This window comes from Anguilla anguilla, chromosome 5 (genome assembly GCF_013347855.1).
Source record: "Anguilla anguilla isolate fAngAng1 chromosome 5, fAngAng1.pri, whole genome shotgun sequence".
NCBI classification, from domain to species: domain Eukaryota; kingdom Metazoa; phylum Chordata; class Actinopteri; order Anguilliformes; family Anguillidae; genus Anguilla; species Anguilla anguilla.
The window spans coordinates 22,602,042-22,618,561 of record NC_049205.1 but is presented as its reverse complement, the minus strand read 5'-3'; the positions used below and the strand labels follow the sequence as shown (position 1 = coordinate 22,618,561).

General features: G+C 41.3%; 1 protein-coding gene across 1 annotated transcript in view; it reads left to right on the top strand.

The window, feature by feature from the left end:
* The window catches only part of LOC118227554 (chromodomain-helicase-DNA-binding protein 2-like), a 65,662-nt gene that overhangs the window by 22,665 nt on the left and 26,477 nt on the right, over positions 1 to 16,520 (top strand). Inside the window, 18 exon segments of the mRNA XM_035418133.1 lie at positions 1,576 to 1,757; positions 2,020 to 2,144; positions 2,879 to 3,095; positions 3,321 to 3,410; positions 3,523 to 3,713; positions 3,931 to 4,119; positions 4,453 to 4,615; positions 4,976 to 5,128; positions 5,978 to 6,049; positions 6,707 to 6,856; positions 7,301 to 7,449; positions 9,325 to 9,421; positions 11,936 to 12,028; positions 12,116 to 12,289; positions 14,660 to 14,829; positions 15,298 to 15,339; positions 15,617 to 15,756; positions 16,126 to 16,264. Coding sequence (XP_035274024.1) covers positions 1,576 to 1,757; positions 2,020 to 2,144; positions 2,879 to 3,095; positions 3,321 to 3,410; positions 3,523 to 3,713; positions 3,931 to 4,119; positions 4,453 to 4,615; positions 4,976 to 5,128; positions 5,978 to 6,049; positions 6,707 to 6,856; positions 7,301 to 7,449; positions 9,325 to 9,421; positions 11,936 to 12,028; positions 12,116 to 12,289; positions 14,660 to 14,829; positions 15,298 to 15,339; positions 15,617 to 15,756; positions 16,126 to 16,264 — 2,536 coding nt within the window.

Below are 16,520 nucleotides of genomic sequence, written 5' to 3'. Positions count from 1 at the left end.
AAGATGACTGTCTCTTTAAACAGTCTGGAAAATTCCAGAAATTGATGTAATGACTTTTCAGGAGCCTCTGATTGGCCAATTGTCATAATTAGAAGTTAATTGGGAGTTAATTGGCACCTATAGCTGTAATTTAAAGCCCTACTTTAGAGCCACGGCCTTTTTGCCCTTGATACCACAGGAAAATCCAAGCAGGACCTCAGAAATGTCCTCCTTAGGAGCAATTTCCAAACAACTGAAGTTACCATAAGCACCTGTACAAACAATTGTATGCAAATATAAAAATCTTGAGACCACTCATCGTTCAGGAAGGAAGCACATTAACTCCCAGGTCTGAATGAACTTTGGTCGGAAAGGTTCAGCTGGCTTGCACGACAGGCTGTCGTGCAAGGAAGAAGCCCCTACTCCAAGACCAGCATAAAAAAAGCTTGCAGGTGCTCACCAAGACGAAGACCTGGCGTTTTGGAGGCGTGTTCCTTGGTCAGATGAAAAAAAACCGTTTGGCCATAATGATCGGCGCAATGTATGGAGGAAAAAGGTTGAGGCTTTTAATCAGGAGAACACCATCCCAACTGTGAAGCATGGGGGTGGCAGCATCATGTTATGGGGGTGTTTTGCTGGAAAAGGGACTGGTGCACTTCAGAAAATAGATGGCATCACGAGGAAGGAGGATTATCTAGAAATACTGAAGCAACACCTCAAGACATCAGCTAGAAAGTTAAAAAACTTTGTCGCAGCTGGCACTTCCAGCAGGACAATGATCCTAAGCATACTTCCAAGTTGTAACAAAATGGCTTACAGACAACAAAATGAAAGTATTTGGAGTGACCATCACCATACCCTGACCTGAATCCCATAGAAAATGTGTGGACTGGACTGAAAAATCGTGTCTGAGCAAGGAGGCCCACAAACCTGACTGAGTTACACCAGTTCTGTCATGAGGAATGTGCAAAAGTTCCGGCAATGTATTGTGAGAAGCTTGTGAAAGGCTACCCCAAGCGTTTTGATTCAAGTTAAGCAATTAAAAGGCAGTGCCACCAAATACTAACGAAGTGTATTTAAACTTTTGACTCACTGAAAATCTGATATGGTACATAAAAGCTGAAATAAATCTGTCTTTTAGCTATTATTTTGAAATGACCTCTTATAGAAATAAAGTAGATGCACTAATTGACTTGCCAAAAGAAGTGTATGGTAACATGAAATGTGCGGAGTTGTGAAAAACTGAGTTTGAATGCCTTTAGCCTAGGTGTATGCAAATTTTTGGCCTGAACTGTGTTAGAGGTTATAAAAATGAACTCTTCACATCAATAACTGCAGATGCAGTTTTCTCTTACTTTGGACCTTGTGAAAGAATTTGAAAGTCTGATGGTCAGTTTATTACATACACATTTTAGAATGACAATTTGCATAATTCAGCTTTGGTTATATACAAAATATTTATAATAGATTGCCCGTAAACTCAGTTTAAAAAATAAAATGGTATGAAAGCTAGAAGTTAAGAACTTATAGCATTTGAAATTTAGACAGCAGGTTTAAAAACAATTTGTCCCTTCTGACACTGTTTACCCCTGGCAGCACACAGTCATAAGACGTCGTCCTCTTCCAACGAGCCAGAGTACCTGTGTAAGTGGATGGGTCTGCCCTATGCAGAGTGTAGCTGGGAGGATGGAACGCTCATTGGCAAGAAGTTCCAGCACTGTATCGACAGCTTCAACAACCGCAATAACAGCAAAACCATCCCTTCCAAAGACTGCAAAGTGAGTCAGATCTCAACTTGGCCAGGAACTCCTCCTTAAAATTTTCTGTCTTGTCACTTTTTATTTAAGAATTTATGTAGTTTATTAATTAGGTAAACTAGCATCATAGATAACTTTAAATCCAAACTGATAGCATCTGCAATTTGTAGTCCATTCTTGCTAAGAAGCTCAGTAATTATTGAAGAAGTGATAAGACCAATGTACTCTATAAGCTCTTAGATTAAGTCTTTAAAATAAGTGAAAAGCCTTGTCTTGGTTCCAGGTTTTAAAACAGAGGCCGAGGTTTGTCACTTTGAAGAAGCAGCCATCTTACATTGGAGGGGAGAATCTGGAGCTGCGAGATTATCAGCTAGCTGGCCTGAACTGGCTTGCTCATTCCTGGTGCAGGTACCAGTCAGAGTGTTGCACGCTCTGTAGAAGAGTGCTACATCATATCCTTTATGTAAGGGAATCTTTTGACATTTATATAGGGATCCCTTTCAGAAGTCTTGGTGAACCTGGAATTCCATGAATAATACACCCGTAATGAAGAGTGGTGTGCAAAGGAGAATTTGTTCCAGATAAAAAAAATGAGTACTGATACCATATTTAAAAAACTAATAATGATATAGGCAGGTGATTGACACCTTGTGCTCAAATATATATCATCAGTAGTCCTTCGCACCCAGAACACAGCTTATTATAAATACAATACCAAGATTCAAATTCAAAGATTCACTTAATATGCAAGCAAATGTAGTTCTGAGAGATGGAGAGGGCAAAAGCAAAGAGGGGAGCAAGGAACAAACAGTATTGTACCTAGTGTTGCAGTGCTATTTGGAAATATTAAAAAATAATTTTCTACCAATAAATCATTATAGATATGAATTTGACTGAGAGAGGGAGAAACAAATGAGATTTTAGTCATTGAACAAAAAGGAGGCAATAATCAAACCTGTACCAAATTCCTGTTGATGTAGTTCTTCTGTTTGCTTTGAGTTGCCTGTAGTTCTTCTAGTTAGCAATGAAGGTTTTCTGTGACTGTCGTTTCCTGTGACTGGTATGGGTTTCCTGTAGTTCTCCTGTAGCTGTCTTCTTCCTGCATTTTGGCAGCTGCTCTGACGTGTTCTTTCGCCTCGCAGGTGCAACAGTGTGACACCGGCTGACGAGATGGGCCTGGGGAAGACCATCCAGACCATCTCCTTTCTGTCATACCTGTTCCACCAGCACCAGCTTTATGGGCCCTTCCTGCTGGTAGTGCCCCTGTCCACCCTCACCTCCTGGCAGAGGGAGTTTGACACCTGGGCCCCTGACATGAACGTGGTGGTCTACCTTGGCAACGTCATGAGCAGGAAGACGGTATGGCCTTGACCCTCACCATGGCTGCACAACATGTGCTACTTGTATTTGGTCCTAAAAACATTCAGAAATGTTTATACTTCACATGCATAAAGCAACTTGTGCTATGTTGTCTGTTGATTTTGCTCCTTGTGACTTTGGGACTTTGGGAAGGTGACAATTGTAAAGTGATGGGTTCGTTGTTTATTTCACTATTTGATTCTTAGATTTAATTTTTTTGACCAGATCCGTGACTATGAGTGGGTAAACCAGCAGACAAAGAGGATACGATTCAATGCACTTTTGACCACCTATGAAATTCTGCTGAAAGACAAGGTATGTGGAAGGACAGCCATGGTTATAACAAATAAAACATAATCCTGATGGTTATTGTCAGTGAATTTGCACTAATTTTGCATGCCCTACCAACCCCTTCTCTCCCCTGCAGGGCGTTTTGGGTAGTATAAACTGGGCCTTCCTTGGTGTGGATGAGGCACACAGACTAAAGAATGATGACTCCCTGTTGTATAAAACCCTGATGGATTTCAGGTCCAACCACAGGCTTCTGATCACGGGGACCCCCTTGCAGAACTCCCTCAAGGAACTCTGGTCATTGCTGCACTTCCTAATGCCTGACAAGTAAGGGACTATAATTTCCACAGTGCACCTGTGATCAAAGTCTCACACTGGGGTTGGGGGGGGTGTAAATCTGCATTTGGTGTAATGGTTAATGGCAGTGTTCAAATTTGTTTCGATTGATGAAAATCCCAGAAAATGTATGTTTCAGAGGTAATTTACATGACAAATGGTATACAGTGAAGAAACCTCAAGCCCTCCTGGTCTTTACGTTCTACAGGTTTGAGTCATGGGAAGACTTTGAGGACGAACATGGTAAGGGTAGGGAGAATGGCTATCAGAGCCTGCACAAGGTGCTAGAACCTTTCCTGCTAAGGAGGGTGAAGAAAGATGTGGAGAAGTCTCTACCCGCCAAGGTGGAGCAGATCCTCCGCGTTGACATGACTGCGCAGCAGAAGCAGTTTTACAAGTATGATGGCCACGTACACCGACACGTGCTGTGCTTGCACATTAATATAAATGTATGTGATAATCTGACAGGTAACTGAAAGTCTTTGTGTCCCTGCAGATTTAAATAAAAGTATATGATAATCAGACGGGTTACTGAAAGTCCTTCTCTCCCTGCAGATTTATGTAAATGTATACGATAATCAGACAGGTTACTGAAAGCCCTTCTCTACTGCGGATTTATATAGATGTATATGAGAATTAGACAGGTTACTGGAAGTCCTTTTCTCTGTGTAGATTTATAGAAATGTATAGGATAATCAGACAGGTTATCGAAAGTCCCTCTCTCCTGAAGGTGGATCCTGACTCGGAACTACAGAGCTCTGTCTAAGGGTACTTGTGGGAGCTCTTCTGGATTCCTCAACATTGTCATGGAGCTGAAGAAGTGCTGTAACCACGGTTATCTCATCAAACAGCCTGAAGATGTAGACAGCCCCACCCAACAGGAGCATCTGCAGGTGGGCGTATGGCAGTGGAGGGCTGCAGGTTTCAGGCCCGAATTGAGCCACCAGTTGTATAGTTGTCCGCATTTTCACCCAGTTGCAGTTGTTGTCATATCTGGCCTGTGACAGTGACCCTGTGTGTGACTGTGTGAGAACATGTCCTTTGTGCGTCCCTGTGCAGGACTACGACCGTGTCCATGCATGCTATGGTGTGTATGACTGTGTCTGTTTGTACCATGGTCAATACTGTGACCGTGACAGTTTGTATGACCCTAACTCTAACCGTTTCCGTGTTTGAGCATATGAGTGACTGTATACATGACCATGAATGACACTGTAAATAGTGTGTGTGACTGTCTCCTCCTGATGTTGCAGAACATTGTGCGGGGCAGTGGGAAGCTGGTTCTTTTGGATAAGCTACTAACCAGACTACGGGAGAGGGGCAACCGTGTGCTCATCTTCTCTCAGATGGTCCGAATGCTAGACATCCTTGCAGAGTACCTGGCCTTCAAACGCTACCCCTTCCAGGTACAGAAAGCATCTGCTTTTACCTACACCTATAGTTGGGTCATGGTGCTCCAGGTATATAAATTTTTGGAGAGGCTGTCACATTTTGGCTGTAACTATTCCAGGTCCTGAGAGAGGGTTGTCCCTTTACCAATATCTTAACATTTTAACCTCAGTTAAAACTATTTCCTGTAAAAGAAGCATAACAGATCTACACAAAAATGGAGTTACTGCCCTCTGAATCCTGTACTTTTTGGCAAGGGACATCTTAACAAATCAAGTGAGCTGTGAACACCTGGGGGTTGCAGGTTCAAATCTCAGGCCTGGGGCACCACAGCTGTATCTTAGAGCTAAGGGCCAAACCAGGGGAAAAATGTCAGACTGTAGAAATGGGTGACATGCTTTTAGGAAAAAGAATGATATAATGTAAGTAATGGTGATCATCCGGCGCTTCAAGAGGCAGGGCAAGAAGACCTGTTTAAAAGCAAGGGCTGGGGTTGTTGACTCCTAGCATGTGAGAGATCGTGTGTCAGTGGTGTGGGATGCATGCTTGGGGGTCTGTGATAGCGCCCAAGGTTATTTTTATTCTCAGGTTATTTTTAATGGAAACTGGTAAGGCTGGATCTCCAGTGATGTGAGTGTATGGATTCAAGCTGACTTTATAGCAGCAACAATGTGCTGACTAACAGGCGTGCCTTTACCAGGTTTGCGGGCTGATATTATGTAGGAAAATACCGCTGTGGGTTTGGAGCACGGCTCGTTCTGCCTCACGGTTTAGCAGTTTAGTGTTGCTGACTGGGGGAGCCCCACAGGACTGTATCCAGCGTGAAGCCAAAAGCCGATCTGTCTCTTTCCTCCCCTCTCCTTCAGCGTCTGGACGGGTCGATTAAAGGAGAGATTAGAAAACAGGCACTCGACCACTTTAATGCCAAAGGTTCAGAGGTATGGAGTGATACTTCCTTTTTGCTAACAGAAAACAGATATTGTTTATGATTCTATCCATGTGTGCCTATCTTAGAATCCAGGAATATATGCCTGCTGCACTCCACAAATAATTAGAATCTCACCAATGCTTATGACAAGCAGGTACACCAATTGCATGTGCTCAGGAAATGCACAACAGTGTCCATCTGGCATTTAGGTAGAAGTGTTTAAATACTTAAAAACTCCTGCACCAAAATAACACAACTTAGCCTTGTGTCCTACAACAGAGCAGGCTTCTGAGATATGGAGTTGGGAGATGGCAGAGTTGGGGACTATTTTCAGGCACATGTTCATGTATCATTTGTGGCATTCTGCCCTGTATATCTTGGCCATTGACTTGTTTTATGAATATATTATGGTAGTAGTGCTGACGTATGGGCAAATCTATTGCTTAGCTTTGCTATGACAGACTCATATTTCAATTCTGCAGCATGCATTATCATCTGAATGTAAATTGAACTGAATATATATATTTTTTAATCTCTTTGATAAACAGCCACTGAATGTAATGGTTTTTGAAAAACAAGCAAATTCCTAAAGCCTTTTGACTGTGGATTGTGCCATCCAGTGTTAAGATCAACCCTGCTGAGAGCAAAAAGTTTGTCTGTGTTCCAGGACTTCTGTTTCCTGTTGTCCACAAGAGCCGGAGGCCTTGGAATCAACCTGGCGTCTGCAGACACAGTTGTCATCTTTGACTCTGACTGGAACCCACAGAATGACCTGCAAGCTCAGGCCAGGGCCCACAGGATTGGCCAAAAGAAACAGGCAATTATCCCCAAGGACCAGTTAAATTCCCAGATGAGTGAAAGAGGCGGGTTGTATGGCCAACAGGCTACAGAATGTAATTTACTACAAGTAGTGAAATGGTTCTTACTGAACTCTCTGCTAGTTTTCTCTTGAGGTTCTGGTTGGTAGTAGTAGTTTTCAGTAGGAGCTACATTACTGGTTATGAGCAAATAACTGGGTTAAATTTTACCACGGTTTCAGGTGGTAGCATAAAATCATACAATTAGGAAAATACACGATTCAACCCATCTAGGCTCATCATTTTGCCTACAGTCTGAGGGTATCCAGTGTCTTGAACATTACAAGGTTCTCTGCATCTTAATAGTCTTCTATTTGTTAGAACTTTGTTCGAAAACAGGTGATTTTCTTTGAGCTACGAGGTGTGAATGGGTATTTTTCCTCACTAACTGTTTCACATGGCAGGTGAATATTTATCGTCTGGTAACCAAGGGAACGGTGGAGGAGGACATAATTGAAAGAGCCAAGAAGAAGATGGTGTTGGACCATCTTGTCATACAGAGAATGGACACAACTGGACGCACTGTACTGGACAACCACTCAGGGAACTCAAAGTGAGAGAATAGAGCGGTCAGGGGCCCTGTCTGCTTCTGGGTGCAGCTAAAATCAGTGTTGAGGTTCAGTGACATTTCTGTTCAGTCATTTCAGGAAAAGAATTTTGGTTCAATTCATTAATTGAAAAATCATCATACAGTTGAGGCCAAAGTTTACATACACCTAGGCTATAGATATTCAAACTCAGTTTTTCACAACTCCGCACAATTCATGTTTGCATACATTTCTTTTGGCAAGTCGATTAGGGCATCTACTGTGTTCACATCAGAAGTCATTTTAAACCTATCGATTAGAGACAGATTTATTTCAGCTTTAATTCACTATATCAGAATTTCAGCGGGTCAAAAGTTTACATACACCAAGTTGACTGTCTCTTTAAACGGTCTGGAAGATTCCAGAAATTAATGTAATGATTTTTTATAAGCTTTTAATTTGCCAATTGTCATAATTAGGAATTAATTGGGAGTTAATTGGCACCTGTGGCAGTATTTAAGGCCCTACCTTTAGAGCCACTGTCATTGTGCCCTTGATACTATGGGAAAATCCAAGCAACTCAGCCATGACCTCCGAAAAAAAATTGTCCGGTTCCTCCTTAAGAGCAATTTACAAACAACTGAAGGTACCACAAGCATCTGTACAACTGTATGCAAATATAAAAATCTTGGGACCACATAGACACTCCATTGTTCAGGAAGGAGGGACAAATTAACTCTCAGGGCTAAACGAACTTTGGTCAGAAAGGTTCAGCTGAACCCTGAAACAACAACAAAGGAACTGGTGAAGGAGTTGGAGGCATCAGGTACTAAAGTATCTACATCCACCATTAAGAGAATCCTACATCGTCATGGCCTGAAAGGCTGTGGCGCAAGGAAGAAGCTCTTACTCCAAGACAGGCATAAAAACCAGAATGAAGTTTGCAGGTTATCACCAGGAGTGGTAGTGAGGAATGTTATCTAGTCAGATAAAACAAAAATTCTACTGTTTGACCATAATGATCAGCGCTATGTATGGAGGAAAAAGGGTGAGGCTTTTCATTCGAAAAACACCATCCCAACTGTGAAGCATGGGGATGCCAGCATTATGTTGTGGGGGTGTTTTTCTGGAAAAGGGACTGGTGCACTTCAGAAAATAAATGGCATCATGAGGAAGGAGAATTATCTAGAAATACTGAAGCAACACCAAGACATCAGCTAGAAAGTTAAAACTTGTTTGCAACTGGGTCTTCCAGCAGGACGTAACAAAGTTGTAACAAAATGGCTTAAAGACAACAAAGTGAAAGTATTGGCCATCACAAAGCCCTGACCTGAATCCCATAGAAAATTTGTGGACTGAACTGAAAAGGCATTTCCAAGGAAGGAGGCCCACAAACTTGACTGAGTTACACCAGTCCTGTCAGGAGGAATGGGCAAAAATTCCGGTAAAGTATTGTGAGAAGCTTGTGGAAGGCTACCCCAAGAGTTTGATTCAAATTAAGCAATTAAAAGGCAGTGCCACCAAATACTAACAAAGTGTATGTAAACTTTTGACCCACTGAAAATCTGATATACTACATAAAAGCTTAAATAAATCTGTCGTTTAGCTATTATTTTGATATGACCTCTTATGAAAATAAAGTAGATACCCTAATTGATGGTAACATGAAATGTGCAGAGTTATGAAAAATTGAGTTTGAATGTCTTTAGCCTAGGTTTATGTAAACTTTTAGCCTCAACTGTTGAACTTTATGGGAATTTCTCACTTAATTAGTTGAATTAAAAATTATTTTCTTAGTTTTTGTCCACACAAATGTTTTCTTTACAGTTCTAGATCTGGTATGCATGGCCCACCCATCCAGATTGATCCTGTCACATACTCCTTTTGTCTGTATTTTACAGCTCAAATCCATTTAACAAGGAGGAGCTGACAGCCATTTTGAAATTTGGAGCAGAGGAGCTCTTCAAGGAACCAGAGGGCGAGGAGTCAGAACCGCAGGTCTGCTACACAAAGGAGTTCGTTTTTCTGAAATACATTCACAGTCTGGCCTCACTTAACCAACAACACGAGTCAAAAAAAAATCTATGTGCGACCAAACAAGTGCATATTTTTACTGATTCCTTTTGTGTTCCTGAGTTTGTGCATTATTAAATTAAAGCCATGTCAGCCCCAAGTTCTTTAGATGGTAGCAAGTAATGCTATATTTAAGATAAATGAAAGATAATAGGCTGTTAGCAAATTCATGATTGACACTGTAGTCCACCAATCTATGCTTAGAAATGGTTGCTATGTATGACTTCCTCCAACATCTAGCTCTCATTGTCTACAAATTGTAGGTGACAGTGAAAACAAACTATCTACAAGTAACAAAACATAAATGTGTTATCTTGACTGTCTGGGGGGGGGGGGGGGGGGATGATTTTTATTCCATTCCCTGAGCTGAAGACAAACTTTGAGAAGTGTCTGTCGCAGATAAAACTTTGTATACAACAGTTTAATGTCAATACGATATACAGGCACACATACATTTGCTTGAAGGTAAGCTATAGGTGAGTCTGCCTGTCAATACAATAAGATAAAATATCTAGTCTATTAGCTATAGTTAGCTGAGTGATTAAATCAAAGTTTATTTGTCAAATGCACTATTAACAATTCGGGAGATAGGCAGTTTGCTGGCAATGAAATGCTGAACTTTAGGCTGCGATAGTCCTTGTGTTGGCGAAAGGATAACCTAGTAAAACAATATAAAAAATATTAAATGAAATAAGAAAAGATAAGATCAAAAAGAAAGGAAGTATAAATACAAGTGCCAGAATAGGTTGATATTGCACATGATTTAGCCTATGTAGGTTTAATCTCCCGCTATGTTGTAGCGTAAATTGGGCTTAGCCCTACATCTAAAAAAAGTTAGACTAACGTTGGGTCAAACTAGCTCTATAAACATTAGCTAGCGCTTCTTTTGCTACTTTTTTGTAAACCTTGCCATAGTATTTTTATTCCAACCACTCATCATTAGCTAATGGCTGATAATTATTTCTAGCATTTTATCAATAGAAAACTGAATGATACCTTCCCCAACCCTGTAAGGGTGTAATATTGCCACACCATAAAACAAACTAAACCCTTTTAAAAAGGTGCATAATCATTTTTCAATATTTCCACAGTTTGATGTTTCTTCGAATTGTATATTGTCAATCAAGCCAAACTACTTTTCGAAGTAGATTATACTTGGATTATATTTCCAAAAACCATCTGTTTCTTGCAGTAATTCATTCAAACTGTCAGCTTGACTCCATCTGCTTTTGTCGTACATAGCAACAGTTGCTGAGGAGGGCGGGACTTGTGGATGTTTTCTTAAGGGACAATTGTATATTTGGAAGCAGGCACTGCTCTCATTGCTTGGTTCGTAATATGGTAGACGACTGTGAAAGACGTGAAGAAACAGAACATTAAGAAACTTGTTGGGGAACATTAAGTTGGAGACGAATCAGTGAAAGGAAGTGAAATTAAAACTTTAAAGCAACAAGCTTCTAACCAAAATCTACTGTTTGGAACGTCATTAAGAAGAGGAAGAGCCTGGTAGACCAAAGAAGACTCAGAATCAGAAGAAGAACTAGACTTCTTAGTGATGTTCCAAACTTGATTTCGGTTATCCTAAGGTTTGACCTGTCTGTTACTTTTGTTTTTATTTCTCAGGCTCATAATGGCTTCCTTGCCTTTCATTGGCACAACTCTGGTGTTCATGTTGACAAACGCCAACAACAGATTCCAATGGAATTCAAAAGGCTAGAATCAAAACTAGATACTGAAAGCTTTCTTATACCTGCACTAAGGAAGGAATTGAACACACCTGACTAATTGGAAACACTTATGACGGCATTTGTCCCAAATATGATGCCTTGAAATGGGGGTCCGTTCATAAAAAGTGCCACAATTTCTATGTGGCGAAACCAAAATGTATAAAAAATACCCCTAAATAATACCTGACAAAGTGCACTTTAGCCACATGTGAATTGTTTGATTACAAATCTAAAATCATGGTGTACAGAGCCAAATCAAGAAAAAATGTCTTGATGCCAAACATTATAGACCTCATTATATTTGCAATGGACTAAGCAGATGATGCAGTTTGGGTACTTAGCTTTAACTTCATAGTCAGAATAATCTTCTGTGCAAACCAGCTTACATTCGCTAATTCAGAAAAAGTGAAAAACATCTAAATATTGATTTGCCACCTTATTTTTGTCATCTGTATGCTTAGCTGAGGCTATTACTCCAAGCAACTCATGATGGGTAACGTTTCACTGATTGTGCCATTATACAGTGAGAAATTTCTTGAAGCAAGTCAAACTAGGCCCCACGCATGACAGTGCCTAGCACAAAATCCAGCCCTAATGAATTCTGATCATAAGTTTCATGACAAGGTGGCCATACTGCCTGCTGTGTTAATTGTTATTTGATGTAGTGATAATGTTCTGCACTGTTCATGATGAACCGTGCTCCCTGATGCAGGAAATGGACATTGATGAGATCCTGCGGCTGGCTGAGACCAGAGAGAGTGACCAGGGGTCGAACGCCACCGACGAGCTGCTCTCCCAGTTTAAGGTAATGTGCAGATTTCTAAATTTTGTGAACAATAAAGTGTCTATTTAGTTGCGTTCTCTAACTTCCCCACCTTAACCCCCCTGGCAGGTGGCCAACTTTGCCACCATGGATGAGGGCACTCCCGAGCTGGAGGCTCCGCCCTCAAGGGACTGGGATGACATCATCCCAGAGGATCAGAGGAGGAAGTTAGAGGAGGAGGAGAAGCAGAAAGAGATGGAGGACATTTACATGCTCCCTTGGAGCCGGAGCTCCAACAAGAAGGTGAGAGGCAAGCTGGAAACCCATGCACCTGGCTTTTATCCAGCAGCATTATGGGGTAGTGATGTTGTGAGTGAGGATTCACTAACCTCAAGATGGTGTTGTGTTTACCAGCTGTTACCTGTGATGGTTTTAACTAATCATCTGGGGAGGGAAAAGCCTTTTGATGGGTTCTTGCCGAGTATGTATTACTTGAGCTACACACAGACACAAACATTCCATGTCAGTTTGAACATAAAATTTCAGATTTTCCTGGAATTTTACACAAGGAAACTGACGGAAAGGTACAGAATGAGAGTATTAAAAAAAGGTATTTGGAATGGGTTGCTCTGTGATATATAGGATATTGTAAAATATGTGGGTAACAATGATTCTGATGTCATTTTTGAACTAAATTGTTCATTTTTTAATTTTTCTTTCAATGTACTGTTCTATAAACTATTACATAAATTAAAATTCAATTTGGACCTTTACTCTGGTACTTTTTGAGCTAATGCCCATTTTGTGTGTGGGGGAGTGTGTTTAAATGTAAAAATAAATTCTCAAGTATTTGTGACCCAAATCTCAATTATGTATCAATTACAGTGGCAAGAAAAATGATGTGAACCGTTTGGAATGACCTGGTTTTCTGCATTAATTAGTCATAAAATGTGATCTGATCTTCATTTAAGTCACAAGTATAGACAAACACAATGTGCTTAAGCTAATAACACACAAACAATTATAATCTTTCATGTCTCTATTGAACACACCCATTAAACATTTGCAGTGCTGGTGGAAAAAGTAAGTGAACCCTTGGATTTAATAACTGGTCGAACCTCCCTTGGCAGCAGTAACCTCAAACAAGCGCTTCCTGTAGCTGCAGATCAGACCTGCACAACGTTCAGGAGGAATTTTGGACCATTCTTCCTCACAGAACTGCTTCAGCTCAGCCATATTCTTTGGATGTCTGGTGTGAACGGCTCTCTTGAGGTCATTCCACAGCATCTCTATTGGGTTGCGGTCTGGGCTCTGACTGGGCCACTCCAAAAATCAGATTTTCTTTTTTGAAGCCATTCTGTAGTAGATTTACTTCGATGTTTAGGGTCACTGTCCTGCTGCATCACCCAACTTCTACTGAGCTTCAGCTGGCAGACAGCCACCCTGACATTATCCTGCAGGATATCTTGATAAACTTGGGAATTCATTTTTCCCTTGATGATGGCAAGCTGTCCAGGCCCCGAGGCAGCAAAGCAGCCCCAAATCATGATGCTCCCTCCACCGTAATACACCGTTGGGATGATGTTTTCATGTTGGTATGCAGTGCCCTTTTTACGCCATACGTAGTGCTGCGTGTTCTTCCCAAATAATTCAACCTTAGTTTCATCAGTCCACAAAACATTTTCCCAGTAGTGTTGTGGAGTGTCGAGGTGCTCTTTGGTAAACTTCAGACACGCAGCGATGTTTTTTTGCGGAGCAGCGGCTTTCTGCGGTGTCCTGCCATGAACACCATGCCTGTTCAATGTTTTGCGTATGGTAGACTCATGAACAGAGATGATAACCAGTTCCATGATTCCTTCAAGCTTTTAGCTGTTACACTAGGTTTTTTTTTTTTTTTTTTACCTCATTGAGCATTCTGCCTTGTGTCTTTGGAGTCATCTTGGCTGGGCGCCCACTTCTAGGGAGAGTAGCCACAGTACTCAAGAGTTTACATATTCATCAGTCCACAGTTAGACAAATAAATGGAGACGATTTAGTACTGTGGCTACTCTCTGGAGGGTTACATTCTAACCCTTTCCAGCTTTATGCAAATCAACAATTCTTGATTGTAGGTCTTCTGAGACCCCTTTTTTGGGGGGCATGGTTCACATCAGCAGATGCTTATTGTGAATAGCAAACTCAAAATGTTTGAGTGATTTTTATAAGTCAAAGTAGCTCTAATCCACACCTCCAATCTCATTTCATTGATTGGACTCCAGGTTTGCTAACTCCTGACTCCAATTAGCTTTTGTTAAAGTCTAGGGGTTCACATACTTTTTCCAACCTACACTGAATGTTTGAATGATGCGTTCAATATGGACAAGAACAGTACAATAATTTGTGTGTTATTAGTTAAAACGGATTGTGTTTGTTCATTATTGTAACTCAGGTGAAGATCAGACCATATTTTAAGACAAATTTATACATAAATGCAGGTAATTCCAAAGGGTTTTTACTTTTTCTTGCCACTGTATCTTCTCTGCTTCGGGACTTGTAGCTGGGAAATTCTCAAGAAAGTCTAATGTTAGAATTTCATGTCCAGTTCACACAAAATGTCACCATAAGACACACATGTACCCTTCAGAGTGATATGCAGCTGTAGCTGACTGTTGGCTGATGTTGTGACTATCTCAGGCTCAAGCCAATGACAGTGACAGTGATGTGGGTTCCAAGCTGAAGAACAGGTCCTCTGGATCAGAGAGTGAGACGGACGACAGTGACGATGATAAGAGGCCGAAGAGGCGGGGCCGACCACGAGCACGCAAGAACAATGTAGAGGGATTCACCGATGCAGAAATCCGAAGGTGAGCACTACCTACCTTCACTGCATGTGTACACTATGGGGCCATTCCACACAACTGTATTATAGCATACTGGTGCGCTGTAGTGTATGTTTTAAGGGCAAATTTACCAAGAAATTAAAACATCCTATCTTTTTTATCAGCCCAGTATATAACTGAAACAAATTAGTAGACCCGCCATGCAAATTTGGTTTTAGAATAAATGCATCCCCACCCTTAATGCCAGCAGAAATATTTGAATGAATTTGTACTTCAACTTCATCTTTCCTTCAGCAAGTTCAGAGAGCCTGAGAGCAGTAAGTCTTATGGAATGATGGGGATGTAGTTATCCTGGATGTATTCACCCATTTACATTACATTTGTGACATGTAATGGTATATACCTTGTATATTTGTATTACCAAAGGATGAGATGTGTAAAAATAAATAAATAAATGAACCATTTGCTTTATGAAATATCGCTCTTCCTCAGGTTCATAAAGGCTTACAAGAAGTTTGGAGCTCCACTTGAGAGGTAAGAGGCAGCTATAACCTGGCCACTATGCCAGCCTTACTGAAAACTCAGTGTGGTATCTATGTCTGAGTCTATGTCCTTGCATGAGTTCCCGTTTGTGCGTGTGTGTGAGCTTATGCGTGTATGTGCGTGCAAGTGCATATTAATAAGGGTTTGTGTAAACGTGGCTTGTGTATTAAAGTGTGCAAGTGTTTGCACATGTTCATATGTGTGCATGTATGTGAATACACTATGTGTGTATAAGTGTACGTTAAGATGCAAGTGTGTCTATCCTCAGGTTGGAGGGCATAGCCCGTGACGCTGAGCTGGTGGATAAGTCTGTCGCAGACCTGAAGAGGCTGGGAGAGCTGGTTCATAGCAGCTGTGTCACTGCTGTACAGGAACATGAGGAACACCTGAAAGACAACCCCTGTGAAAGTGAGAGGGAGGGATGGGGGAAAGGGAGGGAAAGAGGAGATGAATGGAGTGAGAGAGAAGGACAAAGAGAAAGAGCAAAAGAGAAAGGGTGAGTGGGAGAGGGATGAAGGGAAAGAAAAGGGGATTTGAGATGTGAACAGTGAGCAAAAATGAGAGCAAGTTACAAACAGACACTGAGAAATGGGTGAGATTAAAGGAAATGGTGAGTATGAGAAGAGTAAGATGGTCAGAGTGAGAGAACTAGTGGACTTGTATCATCTGTCGCCCGCAAGAGGTGTGCTATGCTTCAGAACAGTTTCAGTTAGAGTCTGAATTCAGTTTGCCCAATTCCCTGACACCCTGATTCCCTGTCCTCCATTTTCCCTGCAGCAAAGGGTCCTGGGAAACGCAGAGGGATTAACATAAAGATTTCGGGGGTGCAGGTCAACGCTAAATCCATCATCCAACTTGAGGAGGAATCTGAACCCTTGCACAAAGCCATCCCCCCCAACCCTGCAGAGAGGAGCAAGTAAATAACCTCTCCCCCACCTAACGTACTGCAAATATTGCCTATACACAGAATTGGCATACTGCTGATATGATCACTACCTCTGTTGGCATACAGCCAATTTCACCGCTACACTCAGCATTAGTTTACTACTGATATCGCCACCCACCATTTACATACTGCATCACTGTTACCCATGATATATACCCATGATGATGTATGATATACCCATAACATACCATTCAGATGAGCTCTGCCTTCTGTTAACATATGCTAA